The 13,910-nt window shown below is 36.2% G+C and overlaps 1 protein-coding gene across 4 annotated transcripts in view; it reads right to left on the minus strand.

The window, feature by feature from the left end:
* The window catches only part of IFT80 (intraflagellar transport 80), a 122,359-nt gene that overhangs the window by 30,154 nt on the left and 78,295 nt on the right, over positions 1 to 13,910 (minus strand). For all 4 annotated transcript variants that reach the window (XR_006102911.1, XM_042457958.1, XM_042457956.1 and 1 more), the window contains 3 exons: positions 9,745 to 9,863; positions 9,012 to 9,086; positions 6,850 to 7,013 (listed from right to left, as the gene is read on the minus strand). Coding sequence is in view for 3 of the 4 variants with exons in the window: in XM_042457958.1 (XP_042313892.1) it covers positions 6,850 to 7,013; positions 9,012 to 9,086; positions 9,745 to 9,863 (358 nt within the window). In the remaining variant the exon portion in view is untranslated. The remainder of the gene's footprint in view (positions 1 to 6,849; positions 7,014 to 9,011; positions 9,087 to 9,744; positions 9,864 to 13,910) is intronic.

Below are 13,910 nucleotides of genomic sequence, written 5' to 3' on the forward strand. Positions count from 1 at the left end.
CAACAGGCCTTACCGGCAGCGCGGAGGGAGAGCTTGAGGGGCAGGTCTTTCTGCCCTGGGACCATCCTTCCCCCCATGGAGCGGCGAGAGCGCGTCAGGCAAGACTACAAAGCCAAGCCCCGGACCAACAGGCCTCACCGGCAGCGTGGAGGGAGAGCTTGAGGGGCGGGTCTTTCTGCCCTGGGACCATCCTTCCCCCCCTGCGGATCGGTGAGAGTGCGTCGGGTGAGGCTACAAAGCCAAGCCCCGGACCAACAGGCCTCACCGGCGGTGCGGAGGGAGAGCTTGAGGGGCAGGTCTCTTACCCCCCGGACCATCACTCTCCATAACGGTGCGCCAACCTCCAGTTGCTGTGGCGGTCCGCAGGAAGTCCTATCTTTGTTGTAGGACTGTCCACATACTATGGTGCTGAGTTGTGTCAATACACAACTAAACTCTTCTGAGTACAGAAGAGTCAGAGGGGTTCTACGCAGACTTCTTTATATCCAAGAAGAATAGAAGTTTTTTTTTTCCCAACAGGCTCTCATTCTTTGGGTTGGGAAGTCATTGAACTTACCCTAACTGCAGTATTTGTCACAGTCAACGCACTAGGGCTGTCAGCAACTTTTAATGTGTATATAGTAGTAATGAATTTTGATCGTGATTGGGTGTACCTCCCCTTTTGACAGGGTTTGAGGTCTCCATAAAAAGCATAAGGTTCAATTAAGTCTGTTTTTCAATTAACACAATCAGTATCCTCTATACTGCAAAGTGAGGGAAAAACTAGACTTGAAGTTTGAGATTAAAAACTGCATTGATTTACTCTGGTTATACATGTTAATTTCCTTTGTTCAAACTAAGTGACTGCTCCCCCCTCCAGACTTAAAGTAGAGAAGGAGGAGAAGGAAGGGAAGAAGGAAAGTTGAAAAAGGGTGAGGAGGAAAGGAAAAGAGCAAAAGAAAAATAGGGTTATAAAAAAAGGGGGGGGAGTAATTTACCCCTTAACTAAGAATAATAGAATGGATCCAAAAAAGAAAATTCAAACAGGGAAAATTCAGAATATACAACAGCAACAACAGCGTAGACCATCATTAGAACAGCAACAGCAACCATATGACCACAATCCAAACTTGTTAGAAGAGATACGGAGAATTACAATAGATTTGGGTGACAGGATGACCTCTTTACAAAAAGAAATGTCGGATTTTCAAATGGATATACGTAAAGAAATTAGATCAGATCTGAAAGAAATAAGAATATCTGTAGAAAAAGCCAGATCAGAGATAGTTAAAATCAAAGAAAAACTTAATCTAATAGAAGATAAATATAATGATCAAGAGAAAAAATTGGATGAATTAAATAATAAACATGATATTCAATTAGATGAAAATTTGAAATGGGAATATAAATTGAGAGAGAAATCTTTAAAAATAAGAGGACTACCTGAAGTAGAAAATGAACACTTGTATGAAACTCTGTTGCCCAAATTAGCTGAATATCTAAATTATGAAGTACAAATTTTCCGTTTTGGAGTCGAAAGAATTTTTAGATTAAATTCTCATATTGCCAAACAGAAGAAGATTCGCAGGGACGTAGTTATAAATTTTGTGAGTAAACAGATACGAGATCAATTCATTAAAAAACACAATGAGACCCCTTTAGAAGTAAATCAAATAGACTTGCAACTCTTTAAAGATGTTCCAGCAAAAATTTTTGAGGAAACGTAAGGAATACTTTTTCTTGACCACATACTTAAGAAAGTCTAACATCCCATACCGCTGGTTGATACCAGAAGGTTTGTTGTTCTGGTACAAAAAAAAGAGATATGAAATAAGAACAATAATTGAAGCAAGGAAAGTGTTAAACCTGATCTCAAAGGATTATAAGAAAGAACAAAATCGACAAAATAAACAAAATAAAGAAGATGAACAAAAAATGAGAGAATATAATTTACATAACCCGAGGCAGAAAAAGACACCCATAGGGGCTGGCAATCTAGGAGAAAAAAGCGGAGAGGATACATTAGGAATCCAGAATTTACAGTATAAGGACATAAATACAGACCCCGCAACAACTGTAAATCAGATTGAAAATCAAATTTCAGAAGACAATGAAAAAAATAAGGAAAGTGACACGAATACGGACATGGAGGATTTATCGGGCCGAAGTTCCGATGAAGACATAGGCCCAGAAGAAAATTTCCCAAACACAAATGAGCAGGAACTTAAAGATCATCTCGTGGAATGTCAAAGGTATAAATAGATTGATTAAGAGGAAAAAAATATTTCATTATTTAGAGGGATTAAAAACAGATATATCATGTTTACAAGAGATATGTATTAAAAAAGGAGAAACACATTTTCTGGTAAATCCTAAACTGGGGCAACATTTTGTTTCAACATCAGATAAAAGGAAGAAGGGGGTGGTGCTATATATAAAACCTAATCTAGATATAGTAGAGGTGCTAAATGATAAAAATGGTCACTATATTGGTGTCATGATGAATATACAAGAACAAAAAACCTTAGTTTTAGGCATATATGCACCCAATGAGAAAAAAGATAAATTCTACCAGAAATTATTAAATAAAATTAAAGAAATTTCTTTTGATTCTGCCATACTAATGGGTGATTGGAATGGGGTTATTGAACCCCAAGAGGATAGACTGTCTAAAAACTCAACTAAACGTAAACAGGGCAAGTTGCCGAAATCTTGTTTTGATTTAATTGATTACTGTAATGTGTGTGATATATGGAGAATTAAAAACTTTTCTGCTAGGGATTACATCTTTTTTTCTAACCCACATGATTCATGGGCTAGAATAGATTTTTTTCTAATTTCTCCTATATTATGTCCCAAGGTTAAATTAGTGGATATATTACCGATGATCATGTCAGACCATAAACATATCATGTTGGAAATAGGTCTGGGTAGTAAGAGATATAACTGGAGATATTAAATGATGAAAAAATTATGTTAGAAGCTAAAAAAGAAAAACTATTTCAAAGAGAACTCAAATGGTGAGGTCAAAACTCATATAGTCTGGGATACAATGAAACCAGTTATAAGAGGTTTCTATATAAAAAAAAAGGAGCAGAAAGAAAAAAAAGAAAGGAATAAGAAACTGACAGACTTACAAGAACAATTAAAAAATAAAGAAAAACAATCACAAGCTAAGAGAGGAGACAAAGATATAGAAAAGGATATCAAATTAATGCAGAATCAGATCTCCTTACTTCTAGTAGAGCAAATAAATAAACAAATGAAATATACAAAGCAAAGATACTTTGAATCAGCTAATAAACCAGGCAAACTCTTAGCCTATAGACTGAGAAAACAAACTCAAAAGAGACAAATTTTAAAGATTAAACATAATGGAAATATATACAGTAAACAAAGTGAAATTAATCAAATTTTTGCTACTTATTACAGTCATTTATTTCGGCAACCTCATATTGATGAAACAAAAATTATAAACTATTTAGATAGGAAAAACATTCCCAAGATTTCAGAGGAACAAAAACAGGCATTAAACAGGGAAATAAGTCTACAAGAAATCAGAGATGCAATACACCGAAGCAAAAATGGTAAAGCCACAGGTCCCGATGGCTTACCTGCAGAATTCTATAAAATTTATGTAGATGAATTGGCAATTCCTTTACAAAATACCTTAAACAACATTCTAAATGGACAAATTACTGAAACTTGGTCGGACTCTAATACTACTCTAATCCCCAAAGAAGAAAAAGATGTCTTGGATCCAAAAAATTATCGCCCTATTGCTCTATTAAATGCCGATTACAAACTTTTCGCATCCATATTAGCTAATAGATTGAAAAAGATCCTCAAAGTTTGGGTTAATCAAGATCAAAAGGGGTTTCTACCTGGGAGGAAAATGAAAGACAATATTAGATACCTAATAAATACTATAGAATACTATGAGAAAAGAAGTGATAAAAAGTTAGCCATGATCTTTTTGGATTTCGAAAAGGCGTTCGATCACGTTAATTGGGCATTTTTAAAACAAGTAATTAGAAGAATGGGATTGGGATATAATTTTTGTGAATGGATTGAACAAATATATACGAAACAACAAACCTGCTTAATAATAAATGGAGAAATATTTTAAAAAATTAGAATTTTTAAAGGTACCAGGCAGGGTTGCCCACTTTCCCCTCTTTTGTTCATTTTAGTTTTGGAAATACCCACTGCAACCATTAGAAATGATAAGAATATTGAAGGGATAAAGAATAAAGGTAACGAGACAAAATTAAAGGCATACGCAGATGACTTAATATTAATACCCAATTGAACACATATCTAATGTAAACAAAATCTTAGCACAATTCAGAGAGGTATCTGGATTAGTGGTCAACAAAGAAAAAACATCCATATTAGCAATGAACCTAAACAAGGTAGAAAGAGATTTGTTAGAAAATAGATCTAATTACACAATTAAAAATAAAACAAAATATCTGGGAATTTGGTTAACTACAAAAAATGTGGATCTTTTTAAAAATAATTATGTTCAAACCTGGCAAAATATTAAAAGTGATATTGTGAGATGGGGAAAGCTAGGTCTATCTTGGTTGGGAAAGATATCCACGGTCAAAATGAATTTATTACCCAAGATTAACTTTCTTTTTCAATCCATCCCGATCATCTCAAATGAAAAACCATTTGTGCAATGGGACAGAGAAATCAGTAAATTTATCTGGGGCGGGGAAAAAACCTCATGTGAGATTTAAGACAATGCAGGACAATTGGAGAAAAGGTGGTTTGGGCCTTCCAAGTTTAAAAATTTATTTTTATTCTTATTGTTTTGACTGGCTAATTGAATGGTTCAAATTAGAAAACGTGGAATTGTTGAATTTGGAAACATTTGATTTAATTTATGGAATACATGCATACCTTTTTTATGATAAAATCAAAGTTAACAAGGTCTTCCTTAACCATTGTATTTGAAAACCTCTTATTAAACCTTGGTTTAAATTTAAACCTTTAATTTATAAAAAAACTACCATTTTGGACTTCAATAAATGAGGCTTTTCACAAGAAGGATATGATATCTCCTACACGATGGGTAAATTATGAGGATTTGACTAAATTTGACAATGATGCTAAAATCCTAAAGTTAAAATCATAAGAAGAATTAGATGCAGATGGCCTCTCTGTAAATTGGTTTTTATATAGGCAAATTAAAGAAAGATATACACAAGATAGTAAGCTTATAGGAATAGATCTGACAATGCAGGATGTGGATAAAATTATTTTTCATAATAACTCTAAAAAGGTGTCGCTATTTTACAATTTTTTTAAAAAATGGAAATGCTTGAAGAAACGGTAAAACCCACAATGATTAAATGGGCCCAATACCTAAATGAATCAATACCCCTGGAACAATGGGAAAAAACATGGAAGAATAGGCTAAAGCATACAGTATGTGCAGAAATAAAGGAAAATTATTTTAAGATGCAAAATCGATGATACCTTACGCCTACTAAAATTGCTAAAATTTATAAACACAGTAATCCTTTGTGTTGGAAATGTGAAAAAGCGCCGGGTTCCTTTATACATATGTGGTGGAATTGTGAAATTGCTAAGAAATATTGGAATCTAATTCATGGGAAAATTCAAACTATATTGGGATATCAATTTAAATTAGACCCGAAATGTTATCTTTTAAATATGATTATGGATGTGGATTTAGAAAATAACTATGGTATACTTTTGTTTTACATGATATCGGCTGCACGCACAGTATTTGCCACGCACTGGAAAAGGAAAAGCCAGCCAACTTGGAATGACTGGCTTTCAAAATTGATGATCTACTTTGAAATGGACAAACTTACCTGTTTAATCAGAGAAAAAGACTGGAATATGCAGGGGGGGGGGGAATTGGATACCATTAATAGAATTTGTAAAAGATGAAAGGAAAATAGATAAATTCATATGCTGAACAAATACAGGAAAAAATGAACAAGGATTAAATTGTCGATACATATTCTGCAGAGTAAAATTTTTTTGATAAAAAAATTAATACAATTTATTAGTATACAAGAAAGTAAACAGCATGTAGAAATCTACACTATTATACAAATGTATTAATGATTAAGTTCAATGAAACAGCACAGACTAGTGAACCTTAACATCAGGAGGTTAAATATGTGTTGTGTTGTAGTTTGTTCGATGTTTGTTTGTAAATTTATGTCAAGATATATGAATATGTGTTTTCTTTTAAATTAATAAAATTTGTTATTTAAAAAAAAGACCCTAAATTGAAAAGGTATATTGGGATACCTACTTAAAGCATCATCCAAGAGCACTGAGGAGATCATATCTTTCTCCTTTTTCTGGAGGCCTCTTACTTAAATCAATACCTGGACTCTGCCCTCCAAACTGCCATTTCCCAAGTCTGGCCTGCCCCTCTTTTCTCTGACATGTGTGTTTGGATTAGGAAATACAGTATCCTTATTTTTTTAACCTTTTTCCTCCTTTAATCTTGTCCTCCTCTTAGCAACCTCTAAATTGCTCACACCAAACCCTCTGTCGTGCAAGTTTGCTCATTTCAGTTATTATTTCTCCACTGTGAAACAATTGTGCTCCATTAGGTACTCATTTGTATTTTGCATGTAATATTTGCCAGTTTTCTGAGAACTGCTCAGAATAGATAACTACTGAGTTTGATAGGACAGTGATATGAACCAATGTAAGGCAGTTTATACCATAGTGGGGCTCAGCTACCTTTCCCAAACTCTCTTCAAACTTCATAGAGAAATTGGTTTCCCATAATTTTTCAGAATGTATTTATTCAAAAGAAATTTTATTTTATGGAAAAAAGAAAAGACTTTTTATTGGATGGTCACATACCTTTTTCATCAGATTTATCTCTTACTGCTAAAGTATCATTGCTCAAAGATATGGCTTGAGCATTCAGTATATCTGTTCTCATTCCTGGAAACTTAGGAGAGGAAATTAAACGGCCTTCATATGAATATAAATAGATTCCCCCACCATCTACAAGAAGAAAATGCCTATAAACAAAGGAGGTGGAGAGAACAATTAACAATTTGCAGATAGTATCAATAATATAATAGTAAAAAATAAAAGTAATAATTTGTGAATACTACCTGATGTATTAATTTATTGATTTATTGGTTTATTTAGATTTATATAAACATAACCATACAGTGGCATTTGCAATCCTAGGTGTTACCCTTTTTTCTACTCTGTCAAACTTATCACTGCATTTGAAATCAAATATTATACCAAATAGATACTATTTTATTTATTCAAATGACTTGGTACAGATCCATTGTAATATCGCCATACAGCTGCATGTATGTGTGTGTGCTGTGTGCCTTCAAGTAGTTTCTGACTTATGGTGACTCTAAGTCAAAACATATCATGGGGTTTTCTTGGCAAGATTTGTTCAGAGGAGATTTGCCTCCATCTGAGGCTGAGAGGGTGTGAATTGCCCAAAGTCAGTAGGTTTCCATGGCCAAATGGGGATTTGAACCTTCATTTGCAAGTCTAACACTCAAACCGTGACATCATGCTGGCTCTTCCAAACAGCTACATTGCTATATTTGGAAGATTTTCTTCAGCTGGCTAGAATAAAAGATGAATGTGATACTCAATTACCAATATGAACTGTTCAGCAATTTCGACACATAACAGCATCACAGTTTCAATGTAGACGTAATGTTTCTAATTACTTAACTAAGCAATAAGTTGAGTGCTACAGATGTTCCCCCTCCAATCTCCTCCTGTCCCTTCTGAAAACAAAATCCTGCTGTTGATTCTAACTCTATAGCACGTATTAGCAATGTTTAGAGACAGCAAATTGGGTAATCTAACTCTACGTTAAGTAGAAACCTAGTTTCTCCTAAGTGGAGTTATTACTAGAGCTACCACTAAAGGTGTACAAAAAGTGAACATGTTTTGTGTTGCTTTCAAGGAAGGTGAATTTCAATGAAATTTAGTGGGACTTTCATTAGTTTATGTGAGATAGAGGGTTTCTAAAGGACTTTTCTTCTTCTTCTCTTTATATACTTGTGAATACATGTAAGAAGTGGAAAACTCTCGGTAGCCTCTCAACTATGCTGCCTGTTGGAGACTGGGCTGGGATGGAAAAGATGAAACAGAGTCTTTTTTCAAAAGTTCAGCCCCAAAAATGCAGCTCAGCTGTAGTTTCAAAAATTAACCACCGTGGAAGGAATCTATTCAAGACAGGGATGGGAGGAGGCAGGAAATCCTGAGGCCAACTTCCCATCTTTTTAAAACCACAATTAAGCAATTAAGTTTTTAGACCAAAATCCTCCTTCACACACTAACCTGGCAATAAACCCTGCTGAAACAAACATACCTGGAAATAGGCTGTAAATTATTAACTGTCCAGTCTCCGATGTGGATGAGTCATGGCCAACATATAGAAACTAGACATACTAACACACTTTACCAAGACTGCCTGTTGCCACATTCAATACAAATCCACCTGTATAGAGATGTGCAGGCAAGTCAATTTGCCTGCTCTGTCCCTCTCCATCTTGGCTCTCTTGGCATACCTAGTAAATGTAGACCTGGCAGAAATAGGAAGTTCCAGTTTTGTCTCCTCCTTTACAGCTGAGGTCCAAAACACACTGCAGAACTAATCCACTTTGAGACCGCTTTAACTGCTCTGGCTCAGTGCTAGGAAATCCTGGGAATTGTAGTTTATTGTGGCTCTGACAGAAAAAGTTCAATGTCTCCTGAAACTACAGCTCCCAGAATTCCCTAGCATGGAGCTAGGGAAGTTAAAGCAGCCTCAAACCGGATTATTTCTGCAGTGTGTTTCAGGCCTAAATTGTGGTAGATGGCCTTGGACTCATCTTGCTTACACAATTTCTCAAAATATAAAATGAGTGAGATTGTTAAATCCTTTTAGAAGTTAAAACTTATATTCCTTCAGCAATGACACAAACTTTCTTACACAATTTGAACAAAAAATATTTTAATAAAAGAAATTGTTGTAAGTGTAATAAGCAAGTTACCTTTCTGCTTGCAAGATTAAACCTACAGTTCCTTCTTTGAGGTCAAAAATTAATGGTGTATTCCAGTTTTTAATTCTAAAAGAAAGGATAGGACAGTGCACATTAAAAAATTAATACAAATATAGTTCGCATGTGCATTTTAGTTGATATAGGGCAGTTTTCTCAACTATTCTACTCTAGAATTATTTAAGATAAGATTTCAAAAGATGCAGAACATATATCCATATTTCTCTATTTAAAAGAAAGGTGATTATCTAATAGCTACTTAATGTTTTTCAACTTCCATGATAAAAGTTAGTTACAACTTCTATGATCCAGATGAATGTACATACACATCAGTTACATGCCACCAGATCTTTGGGATAATCTCTTCAAGAGAACTATATGACAAATTTTGTTTAAAGGTGATTTAGATTTAAAATATGGTTCAAGGATTTTGCACAAACAATAATAAAAGAGAAACACAGACCAAAAAAGTGCAGTTACACCAGGAGACAGGATTTCTTAAGCAGTAACATATGACTTTACTGTGAAGTCCCACTCAGGGAAAAACAAATAAGGACAGTCAATTATATGTGTAGTTATGAAATGATTATGTCATTTCGTTTAGATTTATAGGATATATCCATTAAAAATACATTCTTCCAAAATGAAGCAATGAATCATTATGTATTAAAACCAACATTTTTGGAATTTATTAGTTAGCTATGTCTCATTAATTCAAAGTGCTTACGAGAATATGTAACACTGAAGAGATGTTGAAACTACTAAATGCCCATAGTTCAGAGTGGCCTTAATTACTCTGTCACGAAATTCCAGTAAATCCACAGCATCGTTAAGTACATTACGAACCTAATGGAAACAAAAGTTTACCATTTAATAAAACGTATAATTTAAAAACTAAAACCAGAAAAATTGTCTAATTTTTAGCTCTAACTGTACCAAAACTGTCAAGAATAGATATTTTCTTTAAAAGAAAGGATCAATCCAATATTTAAACCCATCAAATTCATATGAGAATTTCCTTTTTGTGATATACATCTTATTTTAATATTCTCAGACTCATTCATTTTTATACAGTGGACCCTTGTTATACGCTGGGGTTTGCTTCCAAGATCCCCCGTGTATAACAAAATCCGTGTATGCTCAAGTCCCATTAAATATAATGACATAGCAAAATGATGTCCCTTATAAGAAATGAAAAATCAAGGTAAATTTATACTTTTTTGGGACATTTTCAAACCGTGTATGCTTGAATCCGTGTATAAAAAATCCATGTATAAGAAGGGCTGACTGTACATGATAAGTGTATTATTCATTAAAAGCATTGCCCAGTCTCCACTGATGCAGTTTACTAGAGCAAATGGTGTTGTGCTCATAGATACCTAGTTTCACAAGGAATGCAACCTTTCCAATTCTGCAACCAACTCCAAAACCACTTGTGCCAACTGTTGGGCAGAACCAGTGTCACAAGTGTGCCCAGGGGCCTCAAGAACAAATGTTTGTAAAACCAATGGAATTCTACTAGCACACTTTTCCTTCACTAATGTTATGTTGGATTTAGGCCAAAATGTTTAGCTTTATTGTCTGTACTATGAAGTTACAATACTAATGAAAAGTGTTTAAGTGAAAAACATTTTTAAGGAACAGAAAGGTATACAATGACTAAATACAATGTTACTATGTATCATCAAGTCATGCTGCTCAGCATTCAATTGCTACTTCAATTTGTGTTTGTGGCTATGTCATGGCCACGTCTAACAACGTCACCATTCTCATCTGTTCCAAGAATGCCCTAACATCATGCATGGGAGAGGAAATGTCTACCACACCCAACAATGTTGGAGGAGACTTCCATGTTGGAATGATGACCAAGTCAGAATCAGAACCAGAATCAGAGGACAAGAGAGCTGAGGGTGAAAGGACCCTAGTCTGAGGAAAAACCTTCACCTGAACAGACAAAGCTGAATTGTTGGGGTGGGATGATTCAACAGCTGAAAAAACATTCCTGGCAACGGGACCAAGAGTGCTTATGGCCCCAGCGATTCTGCTTGCAAGCCTCATTCTGACAGTGGTAGGTATGAGGGAATTCATAATCCTGTGAATAGTGACTATAGAAGGCTGGAGAGCGTCCATATAAGGAATACAAAGAGTCTGTGGAGCTTGACCTTGAACATCTCCACTCTTGATGGCCAAGGTGTTCATAAGAAAGTTGACCATGGTACCAATAGCTTCAAGACCAACGACATCTCTCAGATCACTAAGTACCTCAAGTTTGAGAAAGAGTTGGAATCCTTAGAAACAGAGCAAGATCTGAACTAACAACAAAGCAGCCACTGGTAAGGAGGAGAGGGCAGAGGTGGAAGGAGTCTAGCAACAGGCATCTCCAAAGGTGGAGGCTGAATAGGAGGCAGTGAAACCAAAACTCTCATAATAGGGGAAGATTCCAGAACTTCACCCTCAAATATGTTCTCTGTCTGGGGTTGAGGCATAATCAAAACAACCTCTAGGAATGTTGTGGTCTCTGATTCTTGAAGAAGGGAATCCACCTGAGAAATAGAATCTGCTATCTCAAGTGTAGCAGGGGCTGATCAAGCAGGAGAGGATGGTCCATGGAAAGGAATGACCTCAGCAGCAACCTGAGATGAGGTCTTGGAGGCAGAAGACGGAGAATGGTGATGGTCACTTCTTCCTTTTGTGCTTGCATTGTCAAGCTACTGACTCCATTTCTATCTCTAGAGATTGGCCAGGAATAGTAAGGAGTGGACACAGCACCCAGTTGTTGGCATTGCATCATGCTGTCTTCAACAGGATTGAGACTGACCTCATTAGCGAATGCCTGACAGTGAAATAAATGGAAGAGCCAGAAGCTGAAACTGAGATTGAGGTGGTCATTGAAAAAGAAGCTGCCTCCACATAATGACCGATTTCTCAGGTCAAGAACACAGCAATTGGTCCTGTTCATATAACTGGACCTTCAAATACAACTCTCTATTCCATCCAACCTGAGGCATTATTATTAATTATTATTAACCTTTATTTATGAAGCGCTGTAAATTTACGCAGCGCTGTACATACAATCTTTTTAATTGGACGGTTCTCTGCCCTCAGGCTTACAATCTAAAAAGACATGACACAAAAGGAGAAGCGAGTGGTGGAGGGGAAGGGGATGAGGTCCAGCAGTTCCTCTCTACCTCCAAGGCCTGGACCAAGGCAGGTGGACTGGAGGGAGAGCTTGGCTTCATAATGGGCACAAGAGGCAACTTGTGGAAAAGAGATTCCACCTCAACATTAGGAAGAACTTCCTGACTGTAAGGGCTGTTCGACAGTGGAACACACTCCCTCGGAGTGTAGTGGAGTCTCCTTCCTTGGCGGTCTTTAAGCAGAGGCTAGATGGCCATCTGCTGAGGATGCTTTGATTGGGATTTCCTGCATGGCAGGGGGTTGGACTGGATGGCCCTTGCGGTTTCTTCCAACTCTATGATTCTATGATATGAAGTTTGCCAAGGCAGAGAAGATATCCCTTTCTGGGATCTTGGCGCTGGAGGTAATGCATTTTTTGAATGTCACCAGCGGAAGAAATAGCTCAAAGGGTGGAGTGTGGCCTCAAACCCCACAATAGCTATTGAAGAACTGGATGTATTTCCAGGACCGAAAAGGCCAAAGAAGGTCAACGAACACTGACGAAATCAATGGTCAAATCAAAGAATGTGGTTCCTATCAACGCTGCTGCTGCAGCAGATGAAAGGGAATGTGGTTTCAACAAGAAACTCCTTATATAGAGGTACTGCAGGTGGGCAGGACTACTACCTAAATGCTTATGTATTGGTTTAACAGGTTCTGAAATATGCACTGGGCAGGCTAACTCATTTGTGTGAATCACAGAAACCATGAAGAAGAAATGTAGATACTCTGAAACCTTGCCACTAAACCACACATTTGTCAGGATCTCACTTGTAAGCAACATCATATGAATGGATATAAAGAGCTTGTTGGACCTGGGCACCAAGGCAATAACAATTGACATCATGCAGATCCATGTAGGAAGCCACTGCTTTTGGGAAATTCATGAAAACTATTTTCTACATCTTTAGAGAAAAACTTCTCATGCCCTAGATAAATAATTTAATATAATAGTTTCCTAACTAGTACACCAGAGAGGCACCCACTTCCTCATTTAGTACACTAACTAGGGGTTTGTTGGAAATCTTCATAATAACCTGGCACTGGAAAGTGAAAACTGTAGAAGAGTAATCGTTTCCCCTGCTCCAAACAAGGAAATACAGATGAGAAGTAGCCACTACAACATTTAAAGCAGTAAACTGGAGCAGGACCACTAGAGTATAATTAGTTCTGATAGCTCACTTTTCATTTACAGAACCAGAAAAAGAAAATCAACTAAAGTTATTATATAAGGTATAAAGGTCACAGTAATTGTGCATTTATGCTTACTTTCAAACTACATGTGGAAGCTGGTTAACACCACTTTACTTTAGACAACTCCAGTATAAGAATCTAAATTAAACACAGGTCATTTGCATAGAATGCTAGTGTAGAATTTACTATATATCTTTCTCAAAAAGCTGCACAAGGCAAATATAATTAAAGCATCAGTGATCACTAGACGATTCAATGTCTGGGAATGAATGCAGAAATATGATTTTTACCTGCCAATTCGTCTTCTATATTCCCAGACACTGACTCATAACATCCCACCCACTGGACAGATGGGTAATATAGAATTTCTGTTGTTGCAAGTTTTCCCAATTATATATTCAGCATCAAAGAAGACTTCACTTAAGGCCAAAAGATATTTAGGTGCCTAATTATAGATTTGGGAGCCTAAAGCTGGGCACCCAGGACTGAAAAGCTTGGCCTGAATTTTAATACTGAACATGT

Source organism: Sceloporus undulatus, chromosome 3, assembly GCF_019175285.1.
Source record: "Sceloporus undulatus isolate JIND9_A2432 ecotype Alabama chromosome 3, SceUnd_v1.1, whole genome shotgun sequence".
NCBI lineage: Eukaryota > Metazoa > Chordata > Lepidosauria > Squamata > Phrynosomatidae > Sceloporus > Sceloporus undulatus.